This window comes from Corapipo altera, unplaced genomic scaffold (assembly GCF_003945725.1).
Source record: "Corapipo altera isolate COAL_440 unplaced genomic scaffold, ASM394572v1 24b, whole genome shotgun sequence".
Lineage (NCBI taxonomy): Eukaryota > Metazoa > Chordata > Aves > Passeriformes > Pipridae > Corapipo > Corapipo altera.
Genome location: NW_020884888.1, coordinates 1340683 through 1358923, shown reverse-complemented (window position 1 = coordinate 1358923; position 18241 = coordinate 1340683). Strand labels below are relative to the sequence as shown.

The window sequence follows — 18241 nt, the reverse complement described above, 5'->3', positions numbered from 1 at the left end:
ATGGATATTTGCAAGTACCATGAAGGAAATATGACAACAAAAGAGTTTGTTTGCTCTACCCTTTCAAATAGAGAGATGAAACCTTAATGATTCAAAAGCCATGCACTGAGCTCTGCACCTCATCACCTTTAATTATAAACTTTTATTTTGCTTCTGGATTTGACTTCCCTCCCAGCACACACTAACAAGTGTTCATGTGATATTCAAAGCTGAATTTCAGTCATGGTCATGAAGTGCTGAAACTATTCTGTTATCTGCCTTTATAAACAACGTGACATTCATACCTGGGACATCTTTGTTTCTAATGACAGTCTCACATTTTCTAGTTGTGTATTCTGGTTTGGTTTTTTTTTTTACTTTTAAACTAATTGAATCTCCCAAAAAATACCCTAAACAAAACAAACTTAGTCTACCACACACAAAAAATCTTATGAATCCTTTACACAGTAAAGGGGACAATTTTTTTATGAAGACTGTCAGCTCAGCCATCTTCCTAAGTCTATCTTTACCTTCCATATTTTACTAATTCAGAATATTATCACAGTGTTTCTACAACAGTGTGACTGCAAGTGGAAAGTTTCATGCATGTACTATAAAAACACTATGGATACTGTCTATCAAACACAATGTCAGAGTGGGACTCATGAAGCACAATGCATTCAATGGCCTCCGGATATGTCTGACCTCATACTGACCCTCGGCAGTGTTCTTATGGCATGGATTTACAGTCCAAGAATTTACATTGTCCAACAATTTACACTTTCCTCATTTTTGACTGAAAACCGAATGTGTCGAAAATAAAAGATTTTGATTTTTTTTTTAAGTAACTGATGCATTTTCAAGATTGATAAAGTTTACTTTTTTTCCACAGAAGAGTTGCTGGGAAAAAAAAAAACAACCAACCAACAAACATTCACATAGATATATCTGAGATAGATAATAGGGCCGGTATAGGGTCAGTTTTTGTTCTAAGCAAACTACACCACCCAGTCTTCTAACTAAACAAACTATCTCATTTCATTGAAGCAGAAACTGATTAATTGCATTGTATTTTTTAACAATGCTGATTTTAACAGCAAACTGCAACAGTACTAAAAATACCACCAGTTTCATTCTGTGCATAACTTTGGGTAAGGTGTCCCAGCAAGAAAGAAAAGTTTTTTGCTTACTGTTCTGCCAAGAATCACATAAGCTACTTTCTATTGAATTTTCATGGAAAATGATAGCTCAGGAATATAAAGAGAGCTTTTCAGAGCAATAAAATTGCATCAATTTAAACAAGATGAGGCTTGACCTCCATTTTTAGAGAAAACGTTCTGGATGCAAGCAATGAAGGCAATTTCTCAAGCAAACCACTAACTCCACCTGTGACTATAAACTTTCAAGTTCAGAAGGAACAGGGTATTTAGATATATTTAAAATGTCACCTAATTACTGATTTTCTTGGCCCTTTCTTCAGTAGTCCAACTTGTTTAGATTAGTCCCCCTTTTGCCTTTAAGAAAGAAAACTGATATGGAAAAATATCAGTGCAACACATCACTACATACTTATTACTACATAGACTTAGCTTCAGACAACTGGGAGAGAAAATCATCAAGTGGCAATGAAAAAACCTGCTTTATATGCAAGAAAAAACCCAGAACCCTGGCATTTTCTTTTCACCTCCAAAAAGCAACTAAAACTTCTGACTGTTTTAAAGTTTCCTATTTGATCACCTAATATTGTTTGTGGGAGTCAGTAACGCCCAATGAAATAGTTTTATGGGCTACTGTTATCACCTAACGAAGTTTTCAGACTTTGTTAGTTGAAATTTTGACAAGACCTGACTCTCAGCAGTGTTTCTATGGCATGAATTGACCATCCAACAGTTTCTATTTTCCTGATATGATTAAGGGGAAAAAATTGTCAAAAGACTGTCTAGTTGTACTCACCTAAAAAATTTCACCTTAAAAAATGTAAAAGCATCCTTTAAAACACAGCATAGCCTGATAGGAGCAGGTATATTGTTTAAATTTATTACTTACTAATTTCAGATCCTTGGAGGACAGCTTTGTAAACCACTGATTATACTCCAGAGCAGCAACTATAGGTATTAAGTCTCTAGAAAAAGAAAAACACTTTTACACACATTTCATATGACTGTCATTTGAAACAATCTCTTAAGAGTTTTTCCATATCTCGTTGCCCATACTTTTGCAATGCTAATTGCCTACCATCCCCATTGTAGAAAGCTCTGCATTCTAAAAAAGTAGCAGTGTGTGTTCCTCTTATTTTAATAGAAATTTTTGACTGGCCAACTGACATCCATTCTATCACGAATTTTAAAATCAGGAATTTGTCTGCACTGCCATTCCTACTTTTAGCATAACTTTTTCTTCAGCCTGTGACGTGTTTAAGCTTCTTAATCACCTCTAATTATAATTTAGCATGACACTAAAAAGCTTTTTGGTAGTCTGATGATTTAATACAATTCCATGACTGAATGTTTCTAGAGAACACCTCCTTGTCTTATCTCTTATAGTTACATTCCCCCAGGAAGCAGGAGACCTGTAAAAGGATAATGTGACATTCAGCACAAACCCTTCTTAATTGTAAAAGAGATTTCACAAATGAAATTCTGAATTATTCCCATTTTCTTCATTCCAAGCCTGTTACCGTGATCTGCTCTCCCTCTGTTTAGTTTCTCCAATAACAGATGTTGACAAATATCATGCCCATATACTACCCCCCAGCACAGTCATTCATCAAGCACTACACACCATTTAGCAGTGCAGCACTTCGATCATTTTAATGCAACATATTAAATACATATATACACCTACACAGAAGCTTAACAGCTACTTAGAAAGCCCTTGTTTATGTAATTAAATAAGGAGCTGTAATATACATAAACTTATCTAACCAGCCAAACAATGCCATCCAAGCCTCAGTCTTTGCAGGGAGCAATTTAAAAGTATTGGCTTTTATAAGCTAGCCCAACTCTCCCTGAGCTCTTCATTCAGGACATAAGTAGGTAGGCACAGGTCTGCACTAAACACACAGACCCCTTCTCCCAGCTTCTTTTTATTCTTCCTCCCTTTCAGTTTTCCTCTACAAACATTCAGACACATCAAGGTGGTTGTTAAACACATAGGAAAGCCAAGAGACAAGGCAACATCACATGGACAAGCAGCATCCAGTAGGCTATATTGGGAACTGCAGTTGCTAGATTTGGAAGTACAAGCCCATCACTAAGGTAACAGTAAGAAGGTGCAACATTTTGTAGCAAAAGTCTGTAGCCCACCACCCGAGAAGCTCATGTAAATAGACTGTTTTCACACTCCTGCAGAGGAAATAGCATGTAGTGCCCTTCAAGGACTACGCTATCTTTCCATCTTGTTACAGCACACATCAGGTCTTGTGGTGAATTTGTTTCCACTGGCACAGGAGAGACTTGGCAGCTTCGTAAAGTGTATAGGTTTATTTCTATCCACCATGTTGTTTTTGTTCCTACACACATACACACTTGATCTCCATGTAAAGCAATGTTAGTTTCACTAACTAGTGAAATGTAAGGCGAGAAAAAAATCGCAACCCAGAGGTATGGGCAACCCTTAGGCTGAGCAGGGAGGAACTTTGCTACGGGAGTATGGAATATTCACACAGGGAGGTTTGCTCCTCCTCTGTGGGTCCCTGGTGAGATCAGTAAGGTGGTAAAGAATTAGTAGCTTTGATGTCTCTCTTGCCAGTGCCTTTGCCTTTGAAGTGGAATGAATGTAAGAGTAACATTTCAGGTGAAATTTTGGCTTATCCACCCAGCAGTAACCAGCCAGCCACAGCTGGGGGTAAATGCTACAGGGCAAAGATTGGACAGGCTGATGGTACTACCATCACACTGGAGGAGCAGAACTGTTTGTGCTGTGCACCATCACCCACAAAAGAGGCAGAAGGCACCACAGGCAGTTGTACTTCAGCTGTCAGCAGCAGCCCAGTTCCTTCAAAAGAACAGAGGAATGATGATCAGGGATCACTGTCTGCAAGTGTTTACACTACCATGGAGCTGCTAAGCCCCCTTGAGGGCTGTCAAGAGCTCAGTAACTTCTGGGCAGGAGAGTGGCTGCAGACAGAACTTGCCTGAGGCTGTACCTTTCTCCCCTTTGCTCCTCTGGCTTGGGAGGGAAATGGGTGAAGGACAACAGGTGCTTAGAGTTAGTGGGAAAGTTATGACATTTTCAAGAAATATTGAAGTTGTTCTCTTCCAAATTACATACTGCTTTATTCACTTTATTCTATTAAATTCTAGATGTGGTATTAACAATGACCTGAATTCTTTTGCAATATGGTATGAAAGAATGCTAATGACCAGTTCCAAAAGCAGGACCTTCTCCTAACTTTCCCTCATTGAGTTACATTGAGTTGCTTATATTCATCAGTTTATTAAATTACCATCCAGAATAAAGTAATATTTATAAATGATAAATCTGTGCCATCTTAAAATGAAAACAGATTCTGTTCTTCTGGTATGCAGAAAATCTTCACAAGCTTCAACGACATTCAATCTTATCTAATGCCTTCACATTTTTTCAACACCTCAGGAACCCAGTGTATTTAAGATGGCAAGAAATTGAAACAGCACAAGATAAAAAAGAATCTAAACAATCACATTTTTCTTACAATTTTTTGAATATCCAAATAAGCTAAAATATATGCTACACAGACGAAAATCATGCCCTTTTCACTTGGAGTCTTTTTTTGTTGTTAAACAATTATATGGTTCACAGCATAACATAACTTCAGATAAAACCTCGGAAGTCAAGTTCCCATGCAGCAAGCCATGTTATGATGCTCTGGGAACTTCAATTCATCTATAATTCATACCACTTTATGTTGACCTTTAACAGAAATGTTTTACTTGGAAAAACACAAAATGTTTATTTTTGCAATGCATAGCTCCTGGATTTAGAGAACTGATGTACCCTTCCTAACTTACCTCACAGCTACTCCACAACATAAAGTATATAGGTTTGGCAATCCCAAAAATTAGGTGAACAAGACATACAACAGTCTCTCAAAATCCAAAGCATAATAGCATACTGTAAATTTGTAGTATTTTCACTGTCCTAAATATATTGTAAAATGCTTCCACACGTTCTTGATTTGACTGGGATTTCAATTCCTAATTTGTACTTTTAGTGAATAAATAAGGTTTTGGCTTTCTAAAAATGTACGTTTTCTTGAAATTTCAATTCAAAACATTCCTCAGTTTAGTCCACAATATGCAGAAATTCTCATCACAAGATGGATTCCACAGTATGTAAATCATTTGAGAATAGTTTTGAATCTTTGGACGTAGACAATCATGAGACATTTAATAAAGACATTTCTTAACAACACAAATACGTTTCTTCAGTGACATCAATTTAGTAAGGTATACTTCAACAAAAAGCTTTTGTAAAGCAACTGACCCATCATTTCACTTTCCAAAAGCCAAACTCATTTGAACCAGCTGAGATACTCTAAATATTCAAAACACTTCAATCTACTTCTCCTAGCAAGTAATACTTTTCACTCCACATAAATTGTTAAAATATTTAATTTCGATTGAAGCTCAGTAAGTCCCTTTCTTGAGAATGCCCACAGTCTCCTCAGCGCTTCCAACTTGCAATAATTATGTTTAAAGCATTCTTAAATTCTTGTCCCACATTTCCTTCTGCTGAATAGTATTCCTCCCCTTATCTTTTTTCAGCAAGGCTTAACCAAAGAAAGAGTCTTTGGCTACATCCGTCATGCACTAGTTGCAGCCTTGTAGCCTTGTTCGAGTTACTGCTGTTAGTCAACACAGGTACTGCTCATAACTTTGCCATGGGATGCAGTGCAGACTATGAAAACCCATCACAGAAGCTGAGTAAGTATTTGAATGGGATATTTTGCAAATTTACATACTAGATAGCTTAAAGCTGCAAAGAATGCTGTCGCAAAATACTCTTACTTACCTACCAACAAGTTCAGCCTGCCTATTATCATATTCTAACATCGTACCTCTGACAGCTTCTTAATTCTTTCATGGGTCTTTCCCAAAGAAACAAATGCTTTATCTTATTTACAGTTTCTTACATTTGTAATTTTCCTTGAATAATGATGGATTTTAGTTAAGAATCCCTCCCGTTTTCTCCTACTTGTAATATCTTCAGATTCAGAAAATTAGAATCCAATTTTCTGAGCCAGTTAAATTCAGTAAACTAAATACAACACTTAGCTAGTTTCAGCATCTCCTGATAAAATTACCCTCAATTAGTTTCTTTCTGGAAGTACACATTTTTGATACCATCTATTATAAGTGAAGAGACTACTGGCTGGAATTCAGCTGAATGACTTAAACCCTCTACTGACTTGTTGACAAAAACTAATTTCCTTTACTGTGTACACCATGAGAAAAAGATTCTGCATAAGTAAAGACTGTATAATTTCCTTTTTTGCTTTGCCCACCAGATGTAGCTGCATGTTTTATCTGCTGAATTTGAGCTCTTACATCCGCCATCACAGGAAAAGTATCTATCTGCTAACTTTTTGGAGTGCTTCCAGTAAGAAAATATGTTTATCTTCTCAGCCACCTGAATGAAATGTGGTTTCCATAGGGCTCTTACGCAAAAAACAGCAACTTTGTTTCAAAAACTAAAAATGCTAATGGTCATTTCACAGGTCTACACATTCCAGTAACAGCTATGGGACCATCCCACTTTATCAATATTATCACTATTACTATATATGGTTTACCTGTGGTCAAGGTGGCTGAAGTCTTGCAAATTCAACTCTCTGGTATCTTGTGTCAGGTAAATTGTATCGACATCCTGTTAAAAATACATCATCAAATATGTCTTTACGGAAGTGGGTTTTTTTCAAGCACTATAATTTACCTGTTCATTCATCATTTGTACAGTTAGCTGAAAAGGGCTTCAGAACAAGACATGTACTTACCCACTGTACTTCTTCTCTGTAAGGAAATCCAAGCCAATCACAAACACAAGCATACATCTGCGAAAAGCCTCCTACAACAACCCAAGAGAGTATTTAACATAATAGTAAAACAAGCAAACAAGCATACACCAAAAAGGATAGTTTAATACTTAAAGATCCAATTTTTCAAAACTCACTCTCTTTTTTTCTCAGAAGAGTGTCCATTGTGTTTATGAAAGAAACTGAGACTACCCTATCTTTGCCTGGTAAGTTGCAAGAAAGCTTAATATAGTGCCTTCACCTACCAATCAGAAGTCTGCTTCATACTAATTACACCTTAAAACTAATTACACCTTTACAAACTTCTGTCAAAAATAGAATTAAACTTCCTTACACTGCAATTCCAGCCTTTTTATATTTGAGCATTTAAATTAATTCTCACCACAAGGTCCAAGTTCTGTCACTGTCTGACTGTCCCACAGGGCCTGGAGATTAGCCAGTCTTTCTGAAGGCTCCAGAGTTACTTTTTTCATAATCCTCCTAGATGCAAAAGAGGGGGAAAAACATCATTCATGGCTTTGAGAGTTTTTTCAAGCACATAAATCTTTTTTATTTTAAGGATATTTTTAAATGAGTGTACAGGAAGAATTACCATTACTCACTTTCCTACCTAAAAGTCACACGCACCATTATGCAGCCCAGCAGGACTGACATTTATTTGTCTCTTCTCTCTTTCTCTCTCTCTCTCTTTTGATTAACCCTGTGACTACTGGAGCAACTAAGCCCTTTTGTACGACAGGATCACTCACACTAAGGAGACCTGTAGCCCTCATCTAACTCTAGGATGGCCAAAACAGGGGAGAGACATGGTATTAATCATTGCCCCACCACCTACCTAAGATCTTGCTTTATGGTGAACTTGCCACCGGCTGCCGCAAGAGAGGAGCCCCAAAGAGAAGATACAAGGACTCCCTGAAACAACATCTCAGCCTTGGCCATATTGATCATCATATCTGGCCTACTCTGGTCTCCAATCAGGAGGTCTGGAGACGCACCATCTATAACGCTGTTGATGCCTTTGAGAAAGCACGCAGGATCACTCTTGAGGAGAAAAGACAACGCAGAAAGAATTTTGCCTTGTAGAATATACCACCTAAGGAGTCTTTCTGCTGTGCCTTTTGCAATTGGACATGCCTGTCTCGTATTGGCCTTTTTAGCCACCAAAGCGCTTGCAACAAACGTGGGTAGAGCCTTTCCCAAATCTTCGTTCGTGAAGCCTAGCCATGAAGAAACCACTGCTGCATATACACTGCTTTGATGCAGGAAAAGCACCATGATGCAAACAGCTGAGCCACTACATCTGGCCTCTAGGCTACACTGTTGATAACCAGCTCCAATCTTCGTAATTTGGTAGTATTCTTCCTGCCTAGACAAAAAAGAAACACAATCCCTTCCTGCCTTTCAAGAAATAAAATTATCTGTTCTTCTGAATGACAAAACTGCCTCATAAACTGCAGAATTCCATAAAGGAGGACAGGGTCTGAGGGGGTGGGGGTGGAGCAGAAGAGAATTAATAAGTGATATTAACAGGAGAAACCACTTTCCCCCAAATGCTTCAGCAAAGTTCTCAAGAAAGCACACAGAAAACATGTAGAAAGCTCAAGGCCTTCATAAACACTCCGACAAACACATGTAACCTCCCAGCCCTCTTTCCTCTTTCTGCCTGCATGTCTCACAGCATTACTGAGGTTTTATAGCAAACCTGATCAGTTGGACGCAGGCTCTTTGAAGGAAGAGCTCAATCTCTACTAAGGCAGTTAATAACACTGCCAGAGAGGAAAACCGGCAAACCCCAAAACCGAACAAAAACAAATACAAGAAAAAACAACAAACAAAGCCCCCAACAAAACCACAAAACCCAAACCAAACAAAACCTCCAAAACAAAACAAAAAAACACCTGCCATCCAGAATCTAGGAACTTGATTTCCTACATCACCTACAGGAAAGGTGAATAATAAATACATGCACCCAGAATAAAACATGTCAGTTTAGCCTGACCATTCACATCAAAAGTCTGTTACTGAAGTTCACTTATAAAAATCAACATGTCTGGATGAAGTCTTTTCCACAGCCCATTTTCTCTACTAATGCTGAAAACCAGGAGCTGAAGAGAATAAAGCAGAGCTCCATGATCTGGTGAGAGCGAAGAAGATGAGGCAATAACACAGAGAAGAAAGAAAAAAAAATAAAGAAAAAGTACTGAAAATTGCTGCAAGGCAATAAAATTCAGGCACAGGTAAGAGAGAAAACAAAAGGCATGAGCAAGACTGCCCAGGGCTCTGTTTTGAAGAACTAGGTTAACTAGGTTCACAATCATGTGTGTTGTTTCACAAACACTGAAAGTAAATGGAATTTACTCTTCTCCCAAATCTGATTTTACTTCGGGGGGAAGGGGGGAGAGGGGAATAAAATGAACCAAAAGGGAGCAAGTTACAACAAAAAGACAGAACCTGAGGCTAGAGAGGCAACAACGTAAAAAAACCTGAAGACTTCAAATACTTGCAGTCCCCTTCAAACCAAAGGCACTTACGACCCTAGAAGACCACACATGGTCTACCTGTGCTCTGCACTGTCTGCTGGTTCTGCCATATACCTGGACAAAAGCTTACTGCTTGCCTCAAGCTGTTTCTCCTATCCTCAGTGCATTTCTGAGGTCAGGGTGGAGAGATCAGTGGATAAGAAGAGGTGGTTTGTCACCGTTTCCGCACAATCTGTTCCCAGTAGAGGTGCCCTAAAAAATACTTACACTGGTGAGAGTCCAGGGAATATCTTCCTGAGGCAGGTCCCAATGTGTGCCAGCACCTCGTTCACATCCTCTGAAGACGCCATCTTCATGGAGATGCTGCATTTCTCAGTTTCCATAATCAACTATAAACAGGAGTGCAAGAGGGCGAGAACTGGGTGCCATATAATTCACATCCATTTAAAAAGGGGAGTATTTTGAATGCCAGCTGAATGCTTTGCCTGCTGGTAGGAATCTGTTATTCTTTAAGACGTGACACAGCAATGCTTCAGGTAAAGTTTCTAAAAGTTGTTCTTGAATGTACAAGACCCCCATACTCAAACTTTGCTTTTTCTAAGAGTGCCCTGCTTCCCACGGGAATACAATTTTCAAAGGATCTTGACCTCAGCTGACACTTCGAAAACCAAGAACTTTTCACAGCATTGTCCTCATTTGAAACACGTCCCAGAACACCAGGAGAAGCAAGCACAGCCTGACAGGAAACTACTGAATGAGCAGGGTGCCTGTTTCCTTTAGCAAAAAGTAAAAGTCTTTAATGGCTGTGATCCTCTGGAAAAGCTCTAATGCTTTGTTGTATGCCCTCCAAGAAAATGCTGTGTTGATACATTGTTTCAAGCAGTAACTCAGACAATGTCACAGCATGTCTGGGGGACAAGTGCTTCAGCAAGGGGGGAAAACAAAGCCGTTTGCAACCTGTCTCTGTTAGATATTGACTGTTCAGAAACAAATCGGATTACGGTATGACTGACACATCACGTCTGCTGCTGCTTTTGGTTGCATTGCAGGAAGCAACGTAATGTTTCTGTTTTCTCCAATGTGAATAGTTAACACAGCCCAAGTCATACGCTCTTTTAGATGAGGAGCTATGCTCGCACAGTAAGAAAGCAACATTAGGAATAAATAAGTACAGACAGACAGTAGGAGAGGAGACACTGTGTAGTATGCTACAGAGAACTGGTTTTTATTGAAACCGGTTCCCAGGGCTCTTTTTGTTCCCAGTTCATGTCTAGGGTCACCACCAGGATAATCCTAGAAGAGGCTGTATTTCCCCAAAGCACACTGAGAATCTTCACACCTTTTACAACCAATTCAATTCATTTCTGAACTTGTTGCCATCACTCCCTGATGATGAATGAGTGGGCAATTTACTACTGTTATTTATCAATATTAACATAACATTTTCTTATATTACTCTGTCCATTTGTTCACTTATCTTATCGTGGCTTTCTGCAAGACCCCTAGCAAAAAACTACATCCTTCTGCATCATGGTTGTAACATGCTGTTTGCAGGAAAACTGCAACAATAGCGTTTGCCCTGCGAACAATAATCTAGGACTCCATCTGCCTTCAGCTATAAACCTTACTCATTTAAAACACAAATGAATGTAAATATGAAATACCTTAAAAAATATTTTAGGAAGATATGTATGCTCAGTGAGGTTGCTCATAATCTCTTATAAAGTCTGCTACAACAGTGACTGTCTATGCCTCCAAGAATAATTAGCAATAGCAACCCTGACATTTTAGAACCTTGAATAAAAAAAGCCACAAAACCATAGAATTTAGTAAATGTCTCCCTTTTAAAACACCTGGACCTTTTTTTCCCCTCCTTTAAGGACAGTTTCAAAAGTCAGGTTAAAGAGATGACATATTAATACAATGAGAGCTTTTCAGAGTTCAAATAGTGTCTCAGGCACTCCTATTCTTAAAAAGCCCTTTAAAAGTCAAACACACATGAAACACATGAAGACTTTGATACAATTGAACTGCCAAATCTTGACAATATGTTCATATTATGAATTAAAACTACTTTAAAGGCATTCTTCTTTTCAGCACCTTTTTGACATTCACTTTTTTGGGCACATAACTTGCTGTCAAATATATTTTGTGTTGTAAAGAGTAACGGCACTAAGAATAGTTGAAAGAAGAGCATTTCTGCCTGCGATGTAAGCGGTAGCTTTTGGCTTGCCCATAAAGGTATACACCAGAGAAGCCATTGCAGTTTGTGTGGTGATTACTGCATACCAGCCACCATTGCTTTATCACTTCTGAGAAAAATATCCACTTGTAATACAAATGAAAACTTGTACCATACTGAATTAGGAAAAAACCAATTTCTTATCACCATACCACCTGCATGACACATTCCTAAAACTGACTCTTTAAATTCTTATCATTATTGTTAAGACTTTGGAGCAGCATGAATACAAGAATGCAAATGCACAGTGCGCTCAGTGGACGGGGACATCTGCATGTTAGAGTATTACCTCCTAGATTGGAACATATTTGGCAATGAGTAAACAAGTATCTTTTATCTAGAATACACTCACCTGACCTGGTTTACTGGAAGTTACTCCCTGGATTTCCAAGTAGCTGAAAGTTAGTTCTAACTGTAGTTAAAAAAGAAAACACCACATTAGTGCAAACATCATCTTATTTTAAAGAGCACTTACGTTTCTCAGTGAGGTTAAGAAAACCTTGAGCAAGGCTACTGGTATTTGACATCAGTTTCTGTAACTGACACTAAATATTTTTTAATATCTTATCTGATCACATTTTTCACTAAAAGAATACTTACATTTACTTGTTACAGGTTCAAATCATTATCAGAGGTTATAGGAATACCATACTGGGCATTTTACTGCAAGCTATAAGCACGTAAGCATATCATAAATTTTATGGCAAAATGTTACTATAAAAAGCATCATTAATACAATACCCTACTGATGTGTACTCCTGTGACTGAATAATCGTTAATTACAATCCTTACAGCTTCACAATTATTCTTTCATTAGTTACACTGATCACAGATGTGAAAAATTTTACTGCACAGAAGCTGAAGGGACACACACAATTATATATATATGTATGAGAATAAAAAATACTGTATATAACTAGATTGATACAGATATAAACACATAAATGCTCGAGACTGCTTTAGAGTATCTTAAGTATGAGAGGAAGCAATACATTAGCTTTGTCTGAGTGGGGTATTTGGACAACAGTCAGAACAGGCAGGGAAGAACATACTGAATCCAAATGGAAGCTTAAAAGAAGATGGGGAATTCTTTTTCAAGGACAACACTAGGGCTGCAGGGAGTGTGCTAAGGTCTGAATTCACAACTGTGTAGACAAACATCTTGACAGCTGAGATATACAGAAAGAAACAAACCTCTTGGACTGAGTCATAACTACAGGGCAAGACATTAGCCCTGGTCATTTCCCTTTAGTTATCATTAAAACCATTGTAACAGAGCAGTCATTCATTGTAACCGAGCAGTCTGTCTAAATTGCACAGTTTCCTGTACTTTGTCTTATCCTAGGTTCACAGTCAGGGTACTCCCAGGCTAACTGGCAAACACCGTATTATTCTATTTCTGTATTTGTGACAATCTTTTAAAAAGTCAACCCTGAATGACTACTGAGGTGCTCAGAACCCAGATGCAGCTCTCAAGACTCCCTCCGTGTAAAGGCTGCAAAAGCACATCAGGAAGACAGGAACAGAGGATATAGTTTTCAACCACAACAACCAGCAAAAAGCTTTCCAGAAAACTTTTGTTACTATTGTCTCTTTGCTGTTTGTTGTCTATTTTCTGACCCCTGCAGTCGCCTTCATAATTTGGCAGCATCGGAAGATATAAGCACCCCTCCCGTTTCTGTGCAAAGTTCACCTTCCACCAAAAACCTAGTTTAGTGACCAAACCTTACTCTGAAGTTTTTGAGACTTCATGTGCTTCATTTCACACATTCTGCTGCAGGGGTAGCATCCACAGCACACAGGCAGTTTCAGGGGTGTCACTGCATCTGGTTACAATGCAGGGAAGCACAGGGAACTGAGGCAGGAGAGGAAGAACCAGCACAAGCATCTTCCCAGAGTCCATACCAACACCTTGCATTTTCCCATGGGTAAAGGCATTCACTTCTCTTCAGTGCTTTATTTCTAAGCTAACACTGGCAATCTTTTGTGATGACATGACCCTGTGCAGTTTGCTCAGGCCAGAAAGAAAAAGAAAACCAAACAAGAACAAAAAAAAAACAAAACCAAAACCAACCAACCAACCAAACAAAAAAAGTAAACAACTCCCCCCCATGAAAAAAATCCCCCCCCAAAATCAAACAAAACCAAATAAAAACAAACAAACAAACAAAACACCACCAAAAAATCTGTAGCAGCTCTTGTTGGCTATTGGAGTAAGCTAGACTACAGATAGAGAAGTGAAAAGCTCTTTTTCTCCAGTGCTAGTCAAATTAATCAAACATATGAGATTATCCGACATTTGTTTACCTAAATCACAATGAAATTTTACGGGGAAAGTTTCTGTGATTGAAATCCTTCATATTCTGAAAATTATTTACCTATCAGATTGAAATTTCTTCTTTTGATAATGTATTTTGTATGTGCCAACATATACATATGTACACACAATCAAAAATACATTTCTATTGCTGAGAAAAGTTTACACAGACCCAGACTCAAAAATTCAGTTTGCAAAAATCCTCTTGACTAGAATTAACAAATACCAGGAAACATGGCAATATCTCTATAGTTCATCTTTGGTTCATTTTTCTAACTCAAAAATATGATTTTACAGTCTTTGTTTCGCAGCAAAAACATAGAACACATTCTAAACATCTTCTACCTCAAACTAAGAAACAATTTTTACAAGGTTTTAAAAAGCATAATCTCATTTATTACTGAAAATTATATGGTTTAAAAATCCTCTTAAAAGGTTATGCATGCCTCTCGTTTAGGAACCCTTCAGTTACCTAGACAGCTAATTTCACAGCGTTCAATTTTTTCAACCAAAACTTAATGAAAGTTGCTCTAGGAATACATTCGCAAATCTGAATTATACTCTCATAAATATTTCATACACTTATTTGTGTGTTTGATAACACACCCAACATTTACTAATGTTGCAATTATGTTTTATATGGACTCTAGCAAGAATACTGCCCTTCCTTCCCTATCAGTCCATCTAGATTAGTGGGAATGAACTGATTGGGTCCGAGTGTGAAGTTAAGAGGCAGTTATTGTAGTATCTTTGTTCTAAGGGTAATGATGTTAGCTGATATTGTAGTTAACCAACTCTTAATCTTGATCCTTGTTTAGTAGATACATCTCAACATCATTGTTTACGGAAAAGTGAAGTTTGGAATTGAATGTAGCAATAACAGTCAGTCAGAACCAGTCATCACTTGGCATACATAATTTTGTGAGAGGTTCCCCCCTTAACTTTGTGAAAGAAATAATGTGTCTTTGCTCAATGTTCTCAGTTGTCTTTCTAGGAGTTACTGCCTGACAGTTACATGGAAGCTATCGGGCTCAGAAAGCTTCTGAGCAGCTTTTAAAAATACTACAGACATTAGTAAATTCAATAAGTTTCACTAACCCCGGTAGAAATGCATTTTCAACCATCCTAACAGCTGTTCGGATGTACAAAGTTTAATGAAATATAAATCATAAGCACAGTTTCTCATCATCTTCCTTCTATCCCTAGAGTCGCACTTCAATAGAAGTACAGAATACATATTCTAGATTTTCATGAAAACTAAAACAAGTTTTTCAACAATGTAAATCTATTTAATAAAAGGAGTTCTCAGAGCTGTCTGAAACGCTAAACCAGACCTAGAGTTATCACTTAGTATTCCAAGCCCCAGCCTTCAAGAGTTTTTTGATTAATTACAATGGCTTTGCTATCGTTTAACAAGATCGTGATCACCACTTGTCTATCATGATGCCACTGCACTGATGCCTGAGCTGTTCATTAACTGCATCTATGTTTCCATGCAAGTAGTCACCAAACCTTGCCTTAAAAAGCCCTGGCTGAAAACTGCAGTGATCCAAAAGCCAACAGACAACCAACCAGAGATATCTGTGCTGCAGGGACAGAGTGATCAACTGAGGAAAATAAGTTTCAGCAGAAATTCAAGCTACAGTCACCCTACCTGTCAGTCAGCATCTTCAAATTATAGGTAGGGACAGTCACATTTATCAGTGGCCATAACTGAAAATCTGGTATCAATCATTTAATTTATTGATTCTGTTTTTTCTATAAAGTATATATATACTCAAACACTTATGTGTAAAATACAACAAAACAGGACATGTGCCAAGTCCCCATTCACTGATTCCAAGTTGGACAAGAGATGTTCTTCCACATCACTCACTTTTATTTATATGGAAATTATCTTTCTCTGCTACAACAATCATTACAAATTGTCACAGGCATAGCAAAAATAATTCACCAGCATTGGCAAGGCAGGTTGCCAAGATGCTTTTCAAAATGAATGGAAATCATTAGAAAACAACAGAATTTAATAAAACTCAACACAGTTTCTACCTCAAAATCAAATATAATCCTAATTTGACACTACAAACACCAGAGGGAATAATGCCATCAGCTTGTTTGCACATAAACTGTCCCTCTATAAAGATAATCAGGCTCATTTCACAGTTCTTCAGGCTGGAGTTTACAACATAACTCTTCAGCCACCTGCATTTCTAGAAGTTAAAATTCCTCTGAAATGGTATATATATATATACATATATATATATGTATGTATTGACAAATTCATTTAAGGCATGCACTAATGGAAGCATCACTCTAACTCAAGACCATGCAACTTATCATCCCTCAATTATGGTTTTTTTTTTAAACAGATGTACCAGTATAACTAAAATATGCTAAATTTTTGCTACTTAGTTTATGTAGCTTACATTTGTATCTAAAATCTCAGAATAGTTACAGAAGCACAGTGATTTTACCTTGGTGGGAATCCGAGATGTTAAAAGAAATGCCCGACATGACGCCAACACCTATTGAAAAAAAAAAAAAAAAAAAAGAACAGAATTTGTAAGAAATATTTAATATTATTAAAGATTCTTTTCCAGGAAAATCCTGAAACCAGAGGCAAAAAGCCTCTAGCAGACTGAGTATAGACTCCCTTTGCTGTCATACACTGAAGGAAGCAAAACTGCAATCAGATCCAGTAGACCACAATGAAGAGACTTCAGCAATCTGATCAGCTACAAGCTAGTTAGCATACCATTGAACTGAAGAAATTTGTTTAATCAATCTCTCAAGAACATGTAATAGCAATCTTAGTGATATTTTAAAAAGAAAGAAGGATAAGAAGTCCTACCAGGAACACAGGATGTCCTTAAATGTAAAAAATTACACAACATGATATTATTGGTGATGTAAGAAACCGTAAGCAAACATTTTCTTTTCGACACATTTGGTACATTTCTAGAGCAAGAATACAAAGATTTCTTATTGATACCACCCTCATTTTTTATCCAGCGAAAACGCAGTTAGACTAGTGAGACCAGTAACTCTGGTAAGAAAACACAGCAAAACTTGTATTTTGGAAGCTACTGCCAATCAAAATATAACGATTCTATATGATATCCCTCCAATCTCCAGGAGCACATCCCACTCACAGATTTTACACTTTGCAAAAGGGATGACTCATATGGCAAAACTACAGTACTCTTTGTTGATTCACCTGCCTACAGAATTATGTACTGTTGGTTACATCTTTTTCCAGAAAAAAAGAAAAAAAGAAACAAACTCGATTTGAATGCTGCATCAAAATCCCACAGCATGTGCAGAGCTTTTACACAGCTAGGACCTCCTGAACTCAGCTCTGCTCAGTAAGCATCCAGCATCAGGTGATCAGGTTGACAAAAAACGTGTTCCTCGCTCAGAGAGGGAGAACTAGCTTGAGAGGGCAAGCCAGCAGCTAGCTCTGAACACTGTTCAAACACTTCAAAGGTTGGATTTCAGCTTTAGTATCTCAGCTGAATCACACCTTGGTAAAACTTAAAAGCACAAATTCTGTACCAATGTCGGATATTAGTAGATTGTCTCAGGGTTGACGTGATTATACCTGGTGTTCTGGTTACCACTGATGTAGAGCCAAACCACTGTAAAACAACCAATACCTACTGTAAGGCTAAGCCCTACACTGAAGCCCCCTTATGCTGCCTGGCACAGTCCAGGCCCTGTCAGACAGACCTGTCTCATCTTCTTGCTCACATGTGGGGGAGAAAGAATCTCTTCTGCTTTCCTCTTAGCTGTACCCATCCCAAGTATGTCTTCTACAATCCCACACAAAGAGAAGAAAGGGGAAGGGCCTACCTGAGGGTTTTTTTCACTGCACAACCACAGTTGAGCCTGACAGTGGCTATCTCTCATACTATTAAAACCTTATCTTTCCCCTCCCTCATCCACCTCCTCAGGATAGATACTCACAGCTGGTGCACACCGTTCTCCTTGGACCCTCTGGGGAAGATCACACCCCTATGTGCTCACAAAATAGCTTCACTATCAGGAAGAGTGCCCCTCTTATTCACAGACTCACTCACAAACCCACCCACAAACAAGCTGCTCAGCTCTGAAGAGGGGTAGGTGATCAGGCACCCTCCTTGCACTGGTATCACCAAAAACATCGCTCCAGGGCAGCCAGCAGAGCAGTTGCAAACAGTTTCTCCTGC

At 38.1% G+C, this 18241-nt stretch overlaps 1 protein-coding gene across 6 annotated transcripts in view; it reads right to left on the bottom strand.

Annotated features, from left to right (window-relative positions):
- The window catches only part of CARMIL1 (capping protein regulator and myosin 1 linker 1), a 193694-nt gene that overhangs the window by 97281 nt on the left and 78172 nt on the right, over positions 1 to 18241 (bottom strand). For all 6 annotated transcript variants that reach the window (XM_027643918.1, XM_027643919.1, XM_027643922.1 and 3 more), the window contains exons 3-9: positions 16508 to 16558; positions 12069 to 12128; positions 9742 to 9863; positions 7377 to 7474; positions 6956 to 7026; positions 6755 to 6828; positions 2026 to 2101 (exon numbers count right to left, since the gene is read on the bottom strand). In XM_027643918.1, the coding sequence (XP_027499719.1) occupies positions 2026 to 2101; positions 6755 to 6828; positions 6956 to 7026; positions 7377 to 7474; positions 9742 to 9863; positions 12069 to 12128; positions 16508 to 16558 (552 nt within the window). The remainder of the gene's footprint in view (positions 1 to 2025; positions 2102 to 6754; positions 6829 to 6955; positions 7027 to 7376; positions 7475 to 9741; positions 9864 to 12068; positions 12129 to 16507; positions 16559 to 18241) is intronic.